This window comes from Schistocerca piceifrons, chromosome 5 (genome assembly GCF_021461385.2).
Source record: "Schistocerca piceifrons isolate TAMUIC-IGC-003096 chromosome 5, iqSchPice1.1, whole genome shotgun sequence".
Lineage (NCBI taxonomy): Eukaryota > Metazoa > Arthropoda > Insecta > Orthoptera > Acrididae > Schistocerca > Schistocerca piceifrons.
The window spans coordinates 271,920,126-271,941,768 of NC_060142.1; the positions used below are offsets into that span (position 1 = coordinate 271,920,126).

Below are 21,643 nucleotides of genomic sequence, written 5' to 3' on the forward strand. Positions count from 1 at the left end.
ATGCTATTCTGTTCCCTGATAGAAATGTTCCGTCAGCAATGAGGTTTTGCAGTATTGTACAGCTGTTTACTGAAATGGGAAGTGTTAAACCTAGAGAAAGACCGCGCTTCCTGTGACAAACGAAAATAACACAGTGAATATTTTAGCTGTGGTTACTGCAAATCCTCACATTAGTTCTCGGCAAATTGCATGAGGTTCAGAAATATTCACAAAGAAGTGTTCTATGTATATTGCATGCACACAAATGGCATCCACTTCATTTACTGCTGCATCAAGAACTGCACAGTGATGATTTTCACAATCGCCTGAATTTCTGCAACTGGATACAAGAACAACTGGCAGTCAATGATAATTTCATTTCACAGATACTTTTCTCCAATGAATCATGGTCAAGTGAATCGACATAATGTGCATTATTGGTCAGTGAAGAATCCTCATTGGGTAAGGCAAGTTGAACATCAATGCCCATGGAGTGTCAGCATTTGCTGCGGTATTTTAGGCATGCAGGTAAATGACCCATACTTCAAAGAAGGTAATCTGATTAGACAAATGTAGATCGCCATTGTGGATAATGTTTTAACCATACTAATGGATGATGTTCTACTTCAAATGAGACTGGATAGGTGGTCTCAACATGATGAATGCCCAGCACATTATTCATGAGTAGCTCGAGAAGTTTTTAATTGAAACTATCTGGGTAGATGAATTGGATGAGGAGGTCCTCAAACGTGGTCCGCACATTCACCCGATTTGACTTCTGCCGATTTTTTCCTCTAGGGATGGGTAAAAGAGAGAGTTTACAGGGATGTACCAACAAACCCCGAAGATATGCAGCAGTGAATTCACAATGAATGTGCAAACATTAATGCAGGGACAATAATACATGTCAGATTGTCATTCAGACACAGAGTTGCAAGGTGCATTAGAAACAATGACAACATTTCATGCATTTGCTGCACTGAAACATTTGAGAGAGACAGGGGGACTCACAGTAATCAAGCATCCTAAGATAGTGAGAGGCATGGGGACTCACAATAATCAAGCACCCCGAGGTAGTGAGAGGCAAGGGGAGTCACCAGAATCAAGGACCCCAAAGGGAACACATTACCAGTGTCCACATTGTTACTGGGTAGCACTAAATTTAGACTAAGAATGTTTTGCGGGAGGGTAAACGTTGTCACATGATAGCATATTCTCAAATATCTAATAATGTACTTTGATTTCATCACATTACCTTGCATTCAGAATGCTGTTGAAAACAGGCGACTCAATGAACTGAGTATTCAATGAACTGTGGATGAAGCCCGACCAACAGGCATTACATGCATTGATCAAAAATGATAAGTGCATTGAGAATGACTAGTTTCTAGCTGAAATCTGTTATTTACAAGTACTTTGATTTTCCTAATTGGATGTGTAGTTTTTTTGAGATATTACCATTTTGCAACAATTGTCACCCCATATTCATGTTAGCTGAGCACAGTGCCATCTATCATGAAACAAAAGAAATATTTCGCACGAAAGTTACATATTTTTTCACAGAGAATTCAATTATGCAATAAAAAATGGGGGTTCCTATTTTAGATTTCAAAGTCATCCACCCTCCCACCCCTAGAGGAGTGGTGCAGGGTGGTTGAGTGTTACGTTAATGTATGTCCCTCTTCAAGGTGAACAAAATGTATTACCAGTTTTTCCTTTAGTCTGGTGTGTATTTCACCAAATATTCCAACAAACAGTTTTAAATGCCTCACCCTGTATATTGATAACATTTCATGGTGCAAAGATTGGCAACTTGCATTAGATGTCTATATAAAAAAAACATAGCATACTTTGATTACAACACAAAAAAATGGAAATGATTGTATAGCATTGTTGGCCGGGAGGCCCTATTAGGGGGAGTTTGGCCACTGTATTAGGTGACGCCACGTCAGCGACTTGCGAATCGATGATGAAGAACACACAACACCCAGTCCCCTGCCGGGAATCGAAACCGGGCCCCCTGCACGGTAGGCAGTAACGCTACTGCTACACTACGGAGGCGGACATTACAACACAAATGACGCACAACTGGAATCAGCCAATTCATACAGATACCTGGGTCCCATGACGTTTACAGATGTGGACTGAAATTATTACTTAGTCTGAGTGACAGATTCACTGGTAGCATACTGTGAAATTGCAATTAATCTAAAAGTAAGTTTGCTTACAAAACGCACTAGTAACCAATCCCAGAATATTGCTCAAGTGTGTGGGATCCTTAGCAAGTAGTAGGGCTTGTTATAAAGGTATATCGAACATCTACAAAGAAGGAGATCAAATAAGACAGATGTCAACTGTCCTATGAAATACCACTTAAAAACTCTGAAGAACCTACAGTAAGTGAGGAATCCAGAAACATGCTACAACTCCCTAAGTATCAATCTTGTAGGGACCACTAAGTCAAGACTGCTTACAGTGCACACAGAACATTTAAGCAGTCACTGTTCTCATGCTCTTTAAACAAATGGAACAGAAAGAAGGCCTAATAAATGATACAATAGAAAGTATCATTTGCCATGCTCTTCAAAGTGGTTTGTAGAGAATAGATTTTGATGCAGTTATAGCCATACACAGAAATACATGAGTCCTGAAGCTCCCAAGGAAACTGAAAAACATAATGGAAAAATATCTCATGAAAATGTACTCTGCCTATCAGTTACGTGCTGCTGCTGTGGGATTATTCTGCAAGAAATGTATTGAGTCCCCAAAAGTCAGAAATAGAAATAATTACACGATATGGAAAATTCACTTAAACCTGAACTATAGGTGCTATCAGTTTTCACACTAGATCTTCAAATATGTCACTTATTTGAAGCTGATCCAAAAATTCTTCAGTGAGATATTGAAAGCACAGTTATATTCTTGATGTAAGACTGATTCTACATCTATAAACCTCCACGAAGTGCGTAGCAGATGGTACTTCCCATTGTAACACTTATTAGGGTTTCTACCCATTCTATTCTTGATTCCAAATAGTGGTGGTAGGAATATTTACTCCACTTGTAAAATTGCAGCTATAAGAATTATCTGTTACAGTATTGTCGCATTGCATTATCAGAAGATACAGGTGGCCACATAAGAACAAAGGCTATACTGTCCGATTATAAATGGATTTTGATTTTTTGTTTTAACATGAAAGTACTTGCAGTAACACGTTGCAAATAGTGTTTTCAGTCGATGGCTTTAATTTATTTATATTATCAAGGCTTTAAATGTTTGAATAGCTGATAAAGTCTCCTTTTAAATTATATGAGGAAAGGTGAAACATTTTTCTACATCTACATCTACATCTATACTTTATAAACCACCACAGGATGCACAGCAGGGGGTACATCCCACTGTACCAGTTATTAGGGTTTCTTCCTGTGTCACATATAGAGCATGGGAAGAATGATTGTTTGATGCCTCTTTGCGTGCAGTCATTATTCTAATCTTATCTCCACGATCCTGTGTGAGTGATACATAGTGGGTTGTAGTATATCCCTAGAGTAATGATTTAAAGCTGGTTCTTGAAACTTTGTCAATAGACTTTCTTGTTATAGTTTACAACTGCCTTCAAGAGTCTGCCATTTCAATCACTTCAGAGTCTCTGTGACACTCTCGCAGTGATTAAACAAACCTGTGACCATTCAAGCTGCCCTTCTGTGTATACACTCAATATCCCCTGTTTGTTCTATCTGGTACGCACTAGAGCAATGTTCTAGCATAGGTTGCACGAGTGATTTGTATGCAAACTCTTTTGTAGACTGATTGCACTTCCCTAGTATTCTACCAATAAACTGCAGTCTACTACATGCTCTACCCACAACTAAACCTATGTGATCATTCTATTTCATATGCGATCATTTAATTTCATATCCATAGAAAGTGTTTCATAAGTTTATGTTTCGCAAAAAATTATTTCTGCAGGAAAGTGTGCTTAACATTTGCTGTAGCATGAAGTTTGGGCGTTTATTAAACATTGTTATCAATTACTTAGAACTATAAGCTTTGCGCAGTGTGTCATAACAGTTAAAATACTTATTTGGAGAGAAAAAGGTAAAGTGAAACTTAAAACGTGTGTATTGCAATTATTTTTCTATAAGGATTATTTCACTTAATATAAATTATTTGATGGATAAATTATTTACTTAATGCATCGTCAAGACTACTGTCGTGTATCCCATATATTCCATGACATATTGACAGGTTTGGAGAAACATATTAAAGTGTCCAGCGTAAACAAACACAAACCGGCAACAGATGTATATAGTTATAAAATACGCAAACTGTCACGGCATTATGACAATGTGAAGGTATCACCTGTTATTTAAAAATCAAGTACGACGTGATACCATCCTGAAATCACTATTACGATTTTATCAACACGACTTTGTCTCCAATGGCCTTCCCATTCAACAGATAAATACCCCAGTGTATGCAAATCATTTCGAAATATTAAACCGTGGGCGTTCACCCGTTTTTTCATAACCGAGGACAGACAGTAAGTGTATTTGCTTCAAACGCAGTAACACACCCACAATATCTGCACATGAAATAGCCATACATTCTTTCTTATTATCAATCGTCATTAAATTCGGGTTAACGCACAAGAGTTATAGTGAAGTTCAATTAGGAAACATCGTTGGTCAGCGTAAATGTCGTTCAGTCCGGCCTATCACTCGACACTCGACAGTTGCTCTGTAGTATTAGTAGTGTGTGAAAGTTATTGCTCCGTAATCGTGCAGATATCTGTTAGTAACTTTTTGATTTACCAACTGGCCTTGACGAGGAAATTTTAAATAGTAAGTTATGTTTTAAAATCGGGAGCGGTATAAATTCTTCGGATTTGGCAACATGGAACGTTTTTGTGCTAGTCAAAATGTTTCACGAATAACTACCACAATTTCTGTATACCGTAATATTACGTTATTACTGTCTTATCGCACTTTAAAGAGAAATGAATTTCACTAGCTAAAATGAAAATATTTGTACGTTAGATGAAAAGAACTGTTACTTGCAGTACCTTATTATTCAACTTCCTGTTCTCAGGTGTGAGTCGAGGAGTAAGCAATAATGAAAATGGCGTGGCAGCCGCAAGAAGATGGTTTGCGACAAATATTGCAGCTTTTGAAAGAGTCGCAGTCTCCAGACACGGCTACACAGCGTGCCGTGCAACAAGTATCCTTAATATCAATAAATTCATAATTTAATTGTCTTAATTTCATGGAGAACCCGCTTAACGGCCACCATAGAATTATTGACGTAGCTGCCGAACCTACTGTGTTTGTGGTGTGAACTTGTTTTTAACGTGTGAACTAATGATGGAATCTCAAGAATTTAGTCAGTCATTCAATGTAAACATTTTCGCTTACCTTGCTAAAGCTGTAAACCCTCCTTATATGTAGTGCCCCAGTGTAATGCTGTATGAAATTCACCTGTTGACGTGTTTTCATAGGCATAATTGTACTAGTTTCTTTTTTAAAATTAACTCATAAACAATAATGTTGACAAATACCTGCCTCGAAAAAGATCTGTTACGTAGTAGTGCGTAATTGCAGCATTGCTATCAGGATTATTTATTTCCATAGGTTTTAAGAAGCGGCAGTGACGATTGACTGTGTAAGAATGTATTTGCCCAATATTTCGTTTAACTGGTTGCGAAGGTCACTCTGACGTGGGTGCATATTATGGTGCACATTAGATTTTTCACAAACTAATTGCTTAATGAAACTTTGCAATTGTTATTATGACCTAACGTTTTTGTTAGTGCTGGTGCTGTCAGGAATATTAAAGAATATGATTGGTAGGCCTTAGGCAGCCTAGATGTTTTTTGAACATTCTGATGTCGAAATCTATAGCTTAATCCAAGAAATTAGTGGGATACCAGGATGTTATTTGCACAACTAAAGTTCAGCCATTCCTTCATTTATATCACTACGTCTGCTATCAACTGACTGTAGTAAACTAAACTTGAAAATACTTAAATCATTCAGACGATAATGCTTCTGAAGCTCTTGTATTTGGATGATACAGGCAATAAATAGCCTGTTGCTAGGTTGACAATTTTCTTTATGCACTATCACTATAAGATCTTGAAAAAGCAGATAGTGTTAGAAATAATTCAGGATGGTGCTACTATATGTTGCATGACTATGTATAAACATTACCAAAACAGGAGGAAATCTACCCTGCTTTGTGAGCTGATAGTGTGTGTCAAATATTTTAAATGAGCAATATAACTTTTTACTTGTAATTTTTTATCTGTGAATGCATGCGCAAAGATAAAACTGCAAGACCACTAAAAACGTTCATTTCATATTTTAGTAATGAGGGAGACATCTGTATGTCTCTATAAAGTAATAACACTTCATTTCGTAAATATGAAATCATTTTTAAATGGGCTATAGATTCTAGCACATTTAAAAAATCCTTGGTTTTAAGAACAGTATATTTGTGGGATATAACTCCAGTCTGCTCTTTTTTTATGTTTACTTTGAATTTAGTACCCCCAACAACACCTTTGCCATGGGATATAGCGAAAGAATTTGAATCTAGTGATGTACTGTTAAGTTCTTCTGTGATATCTGAAGTGGTTCTTGAGTATTTATTTTTAAATTTGGCAGGTAAACATCTGAAAATATTGATTGATGAAGTGTGTATACATGGTTGAGGCTATTTCTCAAAATGATGATACTCTACGTGGTGTGCTGTGCTTGGGTCAGTTAATAATCGAAGAACAATATTGGGCATTCGTCTTTGGAAACTGCTGTGAACAATGTTACTGGCTAGAGTCAATAGAAGGCTGATCCCCCTTTCTTGACAAATTGGCTCTGGTGACAATGGGCACGTGATGTTACGCTCAGATGGTACTGTGGAATGAGTTCCAGCTATGAAAATTTAAAGTGGGGAGGGGAGGTGGAGGAGGAGGAGGAGGAGAACAACTAAATGCTGGATGATAGATTGCAGCACCAAAATGTTTGGACTGCTAATTTAGCATAATGCTGAAATTATACATTGGCAATTGCATCATCATCATCTGAAGTTGCATGTATATTCTGTGTGTCACGTCACAAAAGTAATGTACATATTCCCTCTGCAGCATTGTTTCATGGCAGTGGGGATTCAGTGTAAATGTTCAGATATCTGTGGCATGCATGGACTTTGCCATTTACAGGTTTCCCATCTATCGAGGAAGACGAGAACTCTTATGCTCATGCATATAACACAGGCAGACAAGTGTTGAAAAGTGAATATATTCAGGGACTGGAGATGACAAGTACAAATGCATAATCTCTTCCGTCTATTTACTAGTGTGGCATGTAAAGCATATTTACCTTTTCCAATGCCCTGTCTCACTTTCATTTGCCTGCTATAGCACCACCACAGCTAGAATAAGAAATTAGCTTGTTTGCTTATCATCCCTATATATACCTATGTACATCTTTCGCTTGTTTGTACATTGATGTTACTGAAGTCCTATTTTCACTGATGCATTTCTTTTCGCTTTCGACACATCTCTCTAATCGTATATTGCCCCCCCTCTCTGTTAAATTTCCTCTCACCTATTGGCACCACAATCCTGGTAGAGTGAGTGAGAGAGAGAGATTGCCCCCAACTTATATTTTAATTTTGTTTTTATATTTCCACAGGTGATGATTATTATTACTTTTCGGGACATTACATTATCACTGAAGCATATGAGAAAAGAGCAAGATCTATTTATTTCAAAACTAGCTAGTATGTACTCTCACAACTGGGTCAAATCCAATTTTTGTCTGGAAATTAGATTGATAGTGCAGTGTTTCTGGATACACATATAGTTATACCAAATTAAAAAGGCATAATAAATATGGGGGGAAAAGTATCAAAACTAAATTAAGAATAGAAGAAGAGATAGTAGAAAACTGAAGACAGGTGTCATCATTATAGAATAAATAGTCCTCAAAGTGGCACATCAAATATGTATAGTCTGTGGCCATGAGCTCAACTGCAGTCTGCCATCAGTAATGGGTGATGAAGTGTTGACAATGCCAGCCACTCGTGCTGGTGAAACATCAGAAATGCTAGAACAAGCTTCATTCAAATGACCATTGACCAGCCAAACAAGCCAGAAGTGTTTAAAGTCTTGTGGTGTCCTGGATCCACACATTGGCCCTTGCATATAGATTCCCAAAATGGTACTATTGTGATTAGAAGAAGAAAAAGAAAAAAAAATTGATGGTGAGTTGCCTGACATGGGTCATTGAAGACACTTTTAGGTTCTAGCAGCTGATTGAAAACTACAGTGCAAATAACTTGCCAATTAAATTTTGAGCAGTAGCAAATAGTGAGGAGAGATTCCATTCAGAACCACAACCTTTCTGGGCCAGAGACGATAGCACTACTATGTGTACCTCTGCTCAATGCACATCCCAGAAAACAAAAATTAATGTTAGTGCAGGCAAACTGCTGTTGAACCTAAGAAGTATGGAAAAAAAGGTATACTTCACTAGTGAGTCACTTTACTTCGGCATGGGTCAATGGCAGGGTATGAGTAGATAGAAAACCACAAGGAAATAAATCTCGATAATTAATACCTTGGTGGTAACTTGCCTGGAAAAAACAGGGGAAATCTCAGTGAAGTTGAATTTAGTGTGAGGGAGCTGTGAAAGGCTCAGGAAACTGAGACATTCTTGGAGGAGTTGAACTGTGTGTGTTCACAGCAAGAAATATATCATTTTGTACAAGCAGCTCTGTGGTACTGCTTCAGGAACACCTGCTTAGTGAGTTGGGTATTGAAACGTGACATCCGTTGAATTGTTGATATGTTTTTCAGTTGATCACGTCTATCTCTGGGATGCTAGCCTACGTCAGGAATCTTCATTCTTGTCTTGGGATTTTTGGCTTGCGGGTCACTTTGCATGATTGTGTGGTGTAGACTAATGTGCACGTATTTAAAGTTGTCATGCAGCTGGCAGTTGCTCATTAAAAAAAAAATATGAATCCATATTTTAACACACTTTTTATAGATTAGAATTTAATATTTGCCCTTTGGTCCTGTTCTGCTGTCATAATTTTCTGACATTCTCAGTGTGTCATGCTTACATCTAACAGTGGCGAGAGTGTGAGGTTATGAGTAGTTGTTACTACCAAAATCTAATTGTCACTTTTCAGTGACAACAGTTCAAAATGTGTTCCTTCAAGGATTTTTTTTTTTATATATATATATATATATATATATATATATATATGTATTTGAGGTTGTCATACAATGGCACGACAACACGGAAAGGTGGCATTTCAGTTCAGATTTGTTTGCTAAAACTGTGTTAACAAAGTATCTGGATTGAGTGTTATTGATTATGAATCAACCAATAAATCATTTTCTTTGTACATATTTAGTTTTTAATTGTAACTGAACTTGGAATAATCAGTAAATAATAAATAAGTAAATGACAGCTCAAAATATTCACCCTCCATTTTGGTCCAGAGAAATTTAACAGTCTTTAAATTTCAGGGAAATTGTTTGATGAAACAGTTGCCACCTGTGACAGGGATGATCAAGGGGAGTCATACCGCCCTATCTCGACAATGTTAAATTGGCTATATAAACGACCCGTTTTCTCAGGAACTGTTGAGTATATAAATGTGGTGTTTTTATCACATGTTCTCCCATGTTTTGTGAGTGTATTACTCTACAATCACTTTAAAATAACAACTAGAAAAAAAGTTATTATTTTTTCCCTAAACATATAATTTTTTTGTGTAAATTTTCACAATTTTAATTTCTTGAATTGTAACTATTACAGTAAATACTACTAAAGTAGAGCTACATCATCATTGTACTATCTGTCATGTGGTAAATAATTCATTGATGTAGATTCAGAAGTTTCCAAGAAAAGGGGGCTTTTATACTGAAAAATGTCACATTAAGAAAGTTGCGTTTAAAGAAAAAAATTTAATCTATAGCCAACTGATACATAAAAAATACGTTAAAATCCTCCTGGGTGGTAGTCATCATCTCCTCCATCATCTTCCTCACCCAGTGCTGCCCTCCTTTTGGATCTGGCTTCTTTTGACATTGTTTGTTGCAATCTCTGCCCTTATGATTTGCAGTTGGTCAAAGTCCATCACACTTTTAGTGGTGTTGTAACCTTTATGAATGCCAAGATATTCCAAAACCTGTAGTCTTCCAGAATAGCCATCATTAAAAGTAAGAACAGCATCCAAAACACCAAGTTCAAAGACAGACCTTCCAACAAACACATTTTTTGGTATCATTGACCATACAACATTGTTAATGATTCATTTGCATTTTGTGTTTTGCCCTTGAGACATTTCTTCAACAGCTCTGGTTGGGCAAGATCCTAAACACAGGTTTCATGGCAAGTATAACAGCATTTGGTATAGTAATCTTGTGCGAGACAGTGTGTACTTTACCCTCCTTTTTTGCCTTCAAGTATTTATACCATTCAGTGGAACTCGGGTTGTGTATTGGTTCAGTATCTGTAGACAGCTTGTGAAAATAAATTGCCCAAACAGCTCTCTTCATACCATCTAAATTATCTCTGTTACTTCTAATAGCCGTACCATAATATTGTGTAATCTGATCAGTTTGTTTATCAGTCAGTCGATGTCTTATACTTAGACCGTCAGATAACTTGGTACTTCCCAACTGCTGTTTGAGTCTATGAAGTCTCGTGCCCATTCTCTTTTGCACATGATTAATGCACTCTAGTTTTGTAATTGACATATCACCATAGGGTTTACTCTCCACCACTGCTTTATACAATCGTGAGTCTCCATCCCCAAGAAACCTCATGTAGCGAACAGCACGGTCATGCTGGGAATGTTGGAACATTTTCACTGCAGAACCAACCTCCATCCCTCCACTAGTTCCTTCATAGTATCTCTGACAATTCATTTCATGCTTAGTTTGCTTGCCTACAACCCTGACAGTACATGGTCAACACAACAACACACAACACTTTCCCATTCTCGATGGTGATTATAGATGCACATGAATTCTTTGACTGGAAACCTCTTTTTTGCCAGGATCCGTCGAATGATATTGCTATGTCAGAACTACCATTTCCTGCTACGTCCTGCTCTGCTGCTGTAGTCATTGACTCCGTAGCACATGCCTTGACACTACTTCTTACTATGGAGTTGTAGTTGATAGATTTTTCTGGGGGACTAGGGAGGTTCAGCAAGCCACAAAGAACCTTACCAGCGTAATGGCCTTTTCCTATGCATCTAAGTCCATAGAAGTATTTTAGATTAGTGTCAAAAAGTCCATTCTTTACACTTACTTCTGAAGTCTTGAAAGTTTTTTCGCTTTTACAGTTCAAACACATTATTTGTAAAGTACACACCAGACCATTGTGTTGAGATAGCTGTTCAGAAATTTCAGTTCCCCTCCACATACACAACACACTGTTTCACACAAAGCTGAAATAATTATGTGGAGATTAATAATGATATGGCAGTTTGTTTCACTGTCTGAAGCTGCAGTGTATTTTACATCATTACCGTGCAGGTTTTTCTTGGAAGCGCTCGGAGGAGTAGGAGGACTGTCACTATTTACAACCAAATTGTCACGCCCTTCGGCACTAACCACTGTTTTTACTGCTGCTATATTTGTTCTGTAGTATCTGTTTCCTTTGTTTCGTATTTTTTAAATACTCCTTTTGGTTTAGTCATGACAAAAACTAACACAGAAACTAAAATGCGGCTAGTGGATAACTGTTGTTGTCAAACACCAACAAATGTACAGCTCAAAGAGTTTACTGCCAAGTACCGCCAGTGTAGGCAACTTATGAAACGGACAGTTCTCTACAAAACAAAAGAAACCTCAGCCTTCTAGACTACATGGCCACTAAAATGTTCATCGTTGTCTTAAATTGCAAAAGGCAGCGGGAGTCTACTGTAAAGCCTTATGTCCTTGTATATCATTGTTTGCTTATAGCTGTATACAGTCAGCCAGTATCTTCTGTGTGGGAATGAAAACACACTTCCAGTTTTGACAGAATGATATGAGAACCACTTCCAGACATGAAGGTGCTTATGTGACCACTTGGAATGCCATAAAGTGAGATGTAGCTTCCCCTAGTAGTGGGCAGCGCTTTTAAGGTTGTAATTCAGGGTAGCTATCAACTGCTGTAGTTGTTTTATGGAGGCAGTACTATGTAGGGTAAGCAGTTGAAAAGAATGGGAAGGGGGGGAGACAGTCCTTTCCTTTGCTCCATACCACTGCATGGTTGCCAGTAGTCAGTGGATTTGGATGTCCAAAAAATATTTCCCTAATAGTCAGTCTTGTTTGACAAGTTTCAGTGTTCACAGTGGATTACTAGATACATAAAAATTGGTGCATTGATTGACATATGAATACGTTATTGTACATGGAAGTGCTAAATTACATTTTATGTCACCTTACATATATCTGTTAATTGAAACTTGTCAATGGAAGCTTTCGATAGTCTCTTACAAGTGGGTGCATTCTCTGCTTATACATTTACAGTGAATTTTACTTATGATACATTTTCTTGGTCATTCTTTATTTGCAGCCTCAGTGCCGAAGGTGAAAATATGCATGCAGATATCAGATTCTTATTACAAGCAAGAAACATATGAACAATCCCCTCTGTTATGAAGTTTTAACTAAGTATGACTAAGTGTGTTGTGATGGAAGAAACTAATTTCAGCATTTGCATGCATAGTACTAGAATTAATGAAAAACTTATCCAGCAGCCACTGATACTGCGGCTACACAAACGAAGAATTTGACTGTTATTATTGTGGAAGCATCAGTGCGCTGAAAAGGTGCGATAGTGTACTATATTTCATCACTTGCATGTAAACAGATCACACAATATTGACACAACAGTATTAATGGTGATGATCGTATAATGACCTTGCGGGTGTGGAACAATTATGCCACCAATATTATAACTCACAACATTTTTTGTTTACAGTGAATTCTAATGTGTGCATTTCATTGGGTGTCACACTATTAATAGGATTGGAGTTTGGGAGGTGAACTAGGATGGGGAGGGGGAGGAGGAGGAGGTGGTTTGGGGGGGGGGTAGCTAGAGGCAGGAAAAATGGTTAGGGTAGGTAACTGCTGGCTTAGAGGGAGATAGGTGTGCTGGAAGGGAGGGATCGTAGGTGCATGGGCTAGGCATGTGCTACATGGATGCCGGAGCTGGTGAGGTGTGGCACATGATGAAAATTGCATTGATCTATTGGGAATGACAGGACAAAGGAAGGAGAGACTATGGGGTCAAAGTTGTGAGGACTGTGGGTTAGTGGAGATTGAGGCCAGGAGGATTGCGGGAGCGAAGAATAACTTCCATCTGTGTAATTCAGAAAAGCTGGTGGTCGAGGGAAGGATCCATATGGGATAGGCTGTGAAGCATCCATTGGATTTGGATTTGAATATGAATATGTAGCACTCAACAGTGTATTGTGCTGCTGCATGCTGAGCGCTTTGTTTTTGGCCACAGTTAGTGACAATTCATTCTAGTGGATAGCAGGTTTGTCATACCATCATAAAAAAAACTGTGCTCTGATTGTAGGAGAGTTGCTATATGACATGGCTGCTTGCACTGATGGCTGTGCCTCTGATGGAATAGGATAAGCATCTGGCAGGGCTGGAGTAGGAAGTACTTGGTGGGTGAGTCGGGCAGGCCTTGCATCTGTTCTTCCACAGCAATAATACTCCTGTGGTTATGTAATGGGAATGGCATAAGGATGCCATTGGTTTGTTCTTGGCCACAGTTTGGCCCAACCTACACAACATTCTGGTCCATCTCTATGCCACTCCCGTTCCTGTGGGTGAAAATGACAAAACTATGCTGCTGGTTTACATAAAAAATAAGCAGGCACTGAGAATGCTCACATAGCAAATAGCATGCGATATAACCTGTTTCCATTTTGGTATTATTACTTTACTGTAGTTCTTATCACTTTACTGTTAAGAGATTTATTGGTGGTGGTGGTGGTGGTGGTGGTGGTGGTGGTGGTGGTGGTGGTTGTTGTTGTTGGGATGTTTAAGGGGGACTAAACAGCTAAGGTCATCAGTCCCCCAAGAGATTTATTGATTTTGCTACCAAGATAACTTATTAAGTTTAAGTTATCAACCATTCAACAACCTGTCTGTACATAAAATAGCGTCATGTCCAGCATCTCGTCTAAAACCACTGAATCTATTTCCACCGAAATGTGGTATGCTAGCTAAATGAGAATCAGCACTGTCCAGTCAGAACCTCCATGCTACCATAGGGGTGGAGATGGGGCAAAAAGATTTTTTCTACTAGTGATTGATAGGCTGCCTTGCATAATGGCCATGTTGTGCAGGTAGTATTGGCATGCCTTGCAGGTGCAGACATGGATAAGCAGAGGGGGAAGATGGATAGAGAGGGGAAGGATGAAGTCATCAGAGAAAGGGGGATGTACAGAGAGGGGGAAGAGGAAGGGGTGGACAGAGGAGGAGGATTCATTGCAGGGGGGACAGACAGCCGTATGAAGTACTGTTGAACAGTTTTCCGAAAACTGTTTCGAGCTGCCAGTTCAGCAGTCCACACACAACTGAAATATGTAGATACCTGTTGGCTGGACTTTGTCGACAGGATCACTGTAGAGGCAGGGATTAGCAGTCATGGTGTCATTATAGCAACTGTGGTTATGAAAGTTAATAAACCAGTAAATAACGATAGGAGAGTGTTTCTGCTAGAAAGAGCAGATAGTTGTTAGCATCCCACATAGACAATGAATTGATGTCAGTCAGTTAGTTACGACACAATTATGGGCAAAGTTTAAACAGATTGTAAATCATGGTTTGGAGAATTATGTGCATTGTAAGTGGATTAAGGACAGGAAAGACCCACCGTGGTCTGGAAGATGATGATGGAGGAAAGGCTGTTGCATTCTAACTTCAAAATGGAATGATCAAATTAGGACAGGCAAGGGTTAGTGTCTGTGAAAAGATCCATGCATGAAGCATACAGCTACCACCACAATATCTTAGCAAAAGATCTGGCTGAGATTCTGAGAAATTTCTGGTCCTATGTAAAATCATCAAGTGAGTTTAAACTCCCATCCAGTCACTTGTTGACCAGTGTGGTGTAGCAGTTGAAAATAGCAAAACAAAATTTGAAGTATTAAATTTTGCGTTTAATAGGAGAATTGTACAAACATACTGTCCTTTGACGATCACATAGACATGAAGGACAGAACAATAGGCATCCCTGGCATAAAGAAGTAAGTAGATAGAGTTGAAACCAAGTAAGTCACCAGGTCCAGATTGAATCCAAATTCGGTTTTATAAGGAGTACTCTTCGGCATTGGCCCCTTACTTAACTGGCATTTATTGCTAATCTCTTGCCCAACGCAAAGTTCCAAGTGACTGTAAAAAAAGTGTGGATGACTCCTGTTAGTAACAAGGGTAAAAGAATCCACCTGCAAAATTACAAACCAATATCCTTAACGTTGGTTTGCTGCAGAATTCTTGAATGTATTCTAATTGTGAATAAAATGAATTTACTTAGGGTGAAAAGCTTCTGTGCATGAATAAACGCGGTTTTGGAAAGCATTGATTATGTGAAACTCGCCTTACCCTTTTCTTACGTGATGTACTGCGAACTATGGATAGAGGGCAACAGGCAGATTCCATATTTCTGGACTTCCGAAAAGCATTTGACACAACGCTCCACTTCAGACTTTTAGCAAAAGTATGAGCTTACAGAATAAGTTCCCAGATACATGGTTGACTTGAAGGCTTCTTAAGTAATAGAATGTAGTATGTTGTCCTTGATGGTGAGTGTTCATCAGAGATGATGGTATGGGCAGGAGTGCCTCAGGAAAGTGTGATAGGACCACCATTGTTTCTATTTAAGTGATCTGGCAGACAGGATGGACTGCAATCAGCAGTCGTTTGCTGATGATACTGTGTTGTTTAGGAAGGTGTTGAAGTTGTGTGACTGTAGAATGATGAAAGATGTCTCAGACAAAATTTGTAGTTGGTGTGATGAATAGCAGACAGCTCTAAGTAGAGAAAAATGTAAGTTAATGACGATGATTAGGAAAAACAAACCTGTAATGTTCAGATACAGCATTAGTAGTGTCCTGTTTGACACAGTCACGCCATTCGAATATCCACTGTGATCAAAAGTATCCGGATATCCCCCAAAATGTACATTTTTCTTATTAGGTCCATTGTGGTGCCAAATACTCCATATCAGCGACCTCAGTAGTCATTAGATATTGTGAGAGAACAGAATGGGGCACTCCGCAGAACTCACGGACTTCAAATGTTGTCAGGTGATTGGGTGTCACTTATGTCATACGTCTGTATGCGAGATTTCCACACTTCTAAACGTCCCTATGTCCACAGTTTCCGACGTGATAATGAAGAGGAAACATGAAGGGATGTGTACAACACAAAAGCGTAAAGGCCACCCTCAAAGAGGGTCATAATGTGTAATAGGCAGACATCTATCCAAAGCATCACTCAGGAATTCCAAACTGCAACGGGATCCACTGCAAGTACTATGGCAGTTAGGCGGGAGGTGAGAAAATTTGTTGTATTGTCGAGCAGCTGCTCATAAGCCACACATCATGCCAGTAAATGCCAAACAATGCCTCTATTGAACAGTGGAAAAACGTTGAGTGGAGTGACGAATCACAGTACACAGTGAGGCGATCCGATGGCAGGGTGTGCGTATGGCAAATGCACGGTGAAGGTCATCTGCCAATGTGTGTAGTGCCAACAGTAAAATTCAGAGCAGTGATGTTATGGTGTGGTCGTGTTTTTCATGAAAGGGGCTTGCAGCCCTTGTTGTTCTGCATGGCACTATCACAGCACAGGCCTACAGTGATGTATTAAGCACCTTCTTGCTTCTCACTGTTGAAGAGCAATTCGGTGGTGGCGATTGTATATTTCAACACTATCCAGCACCTGTTCATAATGCATGGTCTGTGGTGGAGTGGTTACACACAATAACAACCCTGCAATGGACTGGCCTGCACAGAGTCCTGACCTGAATCCAATAGAACACCTTTGGGATGTTTTGGAACGGCATCTTCTGCCAGGCCTCACTGACTGACATTGATACCTCTCCTCAGCACAGCACTCTGTGAAGAATGGGCTACCATGCCTCAAGAAACCTTCCAGCACCTTACTGAATGTATGCCTGCGATAGTGGAAGCTGTCATCAAGGCTAAGGGTGGCCAACACCATATTGAATTTCAGCATTACCGATGGTGGGTGCCACAAACTTGTAAGTAATTTTCAGCCAGTTCTCCGTAACGGGAAATGTGCCTGTGAGGACTGTGGTATGGAAGGCGAATGGTCAGCTTTGGTGTATTGGGAGCCTTTGGGGAAAGTGGTGTTCATATATAAGGAGACCAAATATAGGATGCTAGTGTAATCTCTTCTTGAGTACTGTTAGCTTGCTTGGGATCCACACCACATCGGATTGAAGGAAGACATTGAAGCTTGCAGAGGCTTGTCGCTGGTAGGTTCGAGCAACATGCAAGTATTATGGAGATGCTCCGATAACTCGGATGGAAGTCCCTGAAGGGGAAGCGACATTCTTTTTGAGGAACACTATCGAGAAAATTTAGAGAACCGGGATTTGAAGCTGACTCCGGAGGTGACATTCTTTTTTAGGGACACTACTGAGAAAATTCAGAGAACTGGCATTTGAAGCTGACTGCAGAACGATTCTGCTGTCACCAACATACATTTCTTGTAAGGACACGAAGATAAGAGAAATTAGGGCTCATGTGGAGGCGTATAGACAGTCTTTTCCCTCACTCTATTTTTGAGTGGAACAGTAAATGAAACGACTAGTTGTGGTAGCGGGTATCCTTCCACCGCATAGTGTACTGTGGCTTGTGGAATATGTATGTAGGTGTAGAGGTATGCTACTTGATGTACTGTAGAATATACATTCAGTGTTGTGTGTTATTACTAGCAAACAAAGAAATATTTGTCCTTAATTTATATACAGAAATTGGAGGAATTAAACAAATTTCCCGACTTCAACAACTACTTGATTTTTGTTCTCACAAAACTCACATCAGAAGGTAAAGCTGAGTATTTACATAGGCTGTGTATTGACCCTGTATAGTAAGCTTTTTAAAAATCTGAGACATTTACAAGATGCTTGTTAGAGATAAAATTTGCTAATTTCTACAGGGTGGTCAGCAACAATCTGAAAAGCTTGTAAGGGTGTTGCAGAAGAGGTTATGCTGAGAAGTGATTGTAAATAAAGAAATGTGATGCATTGCACTATTTCAAAATTAATTACCAATCAAGCTGTTGAGCATGCAAATTAAAGTAGACTGATAGATAGAATTAGTGTCAGTAGTTATCATAGTGCAGATGGTAGTGCAAAAGACTGCTCAGCCTTTCTTGGATTTGACCCTTACTACCTTCCCGTGTTCAATTTTTGTATCACTCTTTTGTTAGGTTTTAGGAAACCAAATGAAGAAAACGTTTGGTGACACGGTCTCTGACAGGTTGCTTGAATTTGTGCACACAACAGCCTGTTTGGCTAACTTAAAATCTAATTAACTTATAAATGATGCAATGTATCAAATTTTTTTCTTAACAATTATTTCTCAGCACAATCTACTCTATAACACTCTTCCAAGCTTTTCAACCTGTATCCGAGCATCCTGTACGTGTAAACAAGGCTCAATGTGGCTGATGTGTTGCGTGGTCAATAGGGGCATGAGAAAGTTTGTAATTGTTGTGAAGCTTTTGGACAAGTTATTATGTAACAAGTCTTCACAATAAAGGATGGCAGCCATGTTTAAAATCTTGAAATATGTAACAAGTACCACTCTCGCAAAAAGAAAATTTTGTCAAAATCACCTTCTGTGTACCAGGTTGAGAAATTTTCTCGTTGCCTTTGTAAGTTAAATGTATGGATAATAATACAAAAAAATGTCATAATTCCAAATGTAGGCTGTAACTTTTAAAGAGTAACTGGAAACATATTTTGCCCTGTTTTCAAGTTTTTCTATCAGGACTCTGTTTACAAAAATAAATAAATAAATTTACGTATATTAAAAATGAAGTACACAGAACTCCAGCATAAATGTTACTGAAGAAAATAGTTTTGCCAATTTTGTCAATATATTTGATCTTTTGGCAAAAGGGAGTGAAGAAATTTTCTTAAATTGTCTTAGAAAGTCCTGTTAAAGAAATTAATGCCTTATAGGAAGAGAAAGGAAAGGCTTAGAGGAAATTAGGTTATTCAGTCGTTAAAGAGGGAAGTCAGGAAAATCACAGGAAAGTGTGGCACAGTACAATTTAAGAGAACAACTAATGGCAGTAGCAAATGAGATTGATAACCTGGAAGATAGAAGTGGTAAAGGCAACTGTTGTCACCACAGTTAATTGAAGTAGAGGTTTGAATGAGCATTTGTGAAGCAAAACTGCTTGAGGATTTAAATAGGCAAAAACTGTACAGTGGAAGAGAAATAGTCTAGAAGACAGGAAAAATCAGAATAACAATTAAAAGTAAACATTAATGTGACCACTCAAATATCAAGGGAGGTGGCACTGTGACAAGTAGTATTTCGGGGAGGGGGGGGGGGGGGAGAGAAGATATTGTGATTTGTGATTCCACTGGTAGTGTTAATTTAATAACAACTCAGAACTCATGATGGATATGGCTGTAAAGTTGGATGTGTTTAGATTGTATAATATTAATGCATATGTTGCATGCAATTCCTGTTTCATGTTTGCAGATGAGCCAACCAGATCACTCAGTGGGCTGATATTGAAAAATAATGTGAAAGCCCATTATCATAAATTCTTGCCGGAAGTGACAGAGTTTATAAAGCAGGAATGCCTGTCAGCGGTGGGCGATCCAAGCCCTCTAATTCGAGCAACTGTTGGCATCCTTATCACTACTATTGCCTCTAAAGGGGAGCTTACAGCTTGGCCTGATCTGTTGCCTGCTTTGTGCCAGATGCTGGATTCATCAGATTATAATGTGTGTGAGGTAAGATAAGCAGTTGCTGTACTGTTGGATGTAGTAGAGTGCTGTATATTTATTCATCCACTTCCAACAATTTACTTCACGAGTTTGGTACAGGTACAGGTCAAACCAACAAAAGAAAGCAAGATTGTCTATGTAACCCTCTTGGATTTAGGGTACACATGTAGTATTCATATATAGTAGTGCAGAACAATTTTTCACATTTTTCTGATAAAGGCTTATTGAGTAATGAGTGCTCAAAGCATAGAAAAAATGATTTTTTTGTGAGAGAATATTGATTTTCATGGAGCTGTCAACATCTGCTTTTTTTGGGGGGGGGGGGGGGGGGGGATTGGGATTATTATATTCCTCTTGAAGTCTGAGGGTATTTCGCCAGTCTCTTAAATCTTGCTCACCGGATGGTAGAGTTTTGTCACAGCTGGCTTTTCCAAGGAGGCTATCAGTAGTTCTAATGAAATGATGTCTACTCTCGGGGCCTTGTTTAGACTTGGGTCTTTCAGTGCTCTGCCAAATTCTTTGTGCAGTATCATATATCCCATTTCATCTTTGTCTATGTCCTATGCACGGAATAATGTACTCGTATATTTTTGCCCTATAGCAGTTTGAGGGTTCAAGATAGTGTTTACTTCCATGCTGCTTATTGGAAAGAATGTCTGTATGACTGGGGAATGTGAAAGGTGTGGATGGTCCTTGTGGATCTAAGAAGCTGTCATTTCTTCCTTTTCCTGATTTTTTTCCAGCTAGACAGGCTAATTACCAGTTTCCACTATATTCACAAGCAGTATATCCTTTAATGTTGCCAAATAATATTGGCTCAGTGGCAACAGCTATCACCAGTTCCATTTTGCTTAGGGGAATAAAAGTGTGAAGTTTTTGCACCTCCACAATTGTGCAGCATTTTTCAGATCTCTAAGTAACTTTCAATTCTTCATTTTTAATGGTCTTCCGTAGTAGTGTACTTGAAATTGATCCCTTGTACGTTTTCTTTGGCAAACACAGAAAGTTGCGTGGTTGTCATGATTTGACAAGTGTGTAGTCATTGCAGACCTGATTGAGCAGTCAGTCACCTGACGCTTGCACAAACACTATCACTAGCACCTTTACCATGATAGGTGCCTGAAAAATGCCATTGGGCATTAATATAGAAATTTTCTTCACAATAGCAACAAGTTGATGAAATTCTTTCTACTGTCATACTAAGCTCTTGTCAGAGAAGTAGTATATATTGTTTGGATGTGTATCTAATATGACTGCAACAGACACCCAGCAACAATGTCATGTGAGGCATTCTGATTTGGTAAGGCTTGTGTGCTAAAGTCGTCATCATCCTTGTATTAAACTACAAAGGGATGAATTATTGCCTGTTTGTTTGTCCAGTGGTAGCCTGGAACTTCTTCCTATACAACAAATGTCCAGTTCTCAGTAAAATAACCTTCTCTCAGCTTGTTTTTCACTGTTTTTGTGGGAAGTTGATTATTGACTGGTCGCAAAGGAAATAGACAGATTATTTTAATCTGTCAAAAAAGTTGTCACAGGGTTTCATGACAGTTTCTAGAGGTGTACAATCAACAGAGACTTGTTGTTTGTAAGTACATTAGTATCCAAGAATGCTTGTAAATCCCTTC

The 21,643-nt window shown here is 38.8% G+C and overlaps 1 protein-coding gene across 1 annotated transcript in view; it reads left to right on the forward strand.

Annotated features, from left to right (window-relative positions):
* The first annotated feature begins 4,677 nt into the window (after positions 1 to 4,677).
* LOC124798024 (transportin-1) overlaps positions 4,678 to 21,643 on the forward strand; it is a 156,497-nt gene continuing 139,531 nt past the window's right edge. The window contains exons 1-4 of the mRNA XM_047261234.1: positions 4,678 to 4,823; positions 5,071 to 5,199; positions 18,015 to 18,090; positions 19,765 to 20,021. Of these exons, the coding sequence (XP_047117190.1) occupies positions 5,095 to 5,199; positions 18,015 to 18,090; positions 19,765 to 20,021 (438 nt within the window). The 5' untranslated portion in view covers positions 4,678 to 4,823; positions 5,071 to 5,094. The remainder of the gene's footprint in view (positions 4,824 to 5,070; positions 5,200 to 18,014; positions 18,091 to 19,764; positions 20,022 to 21,643) is intronic.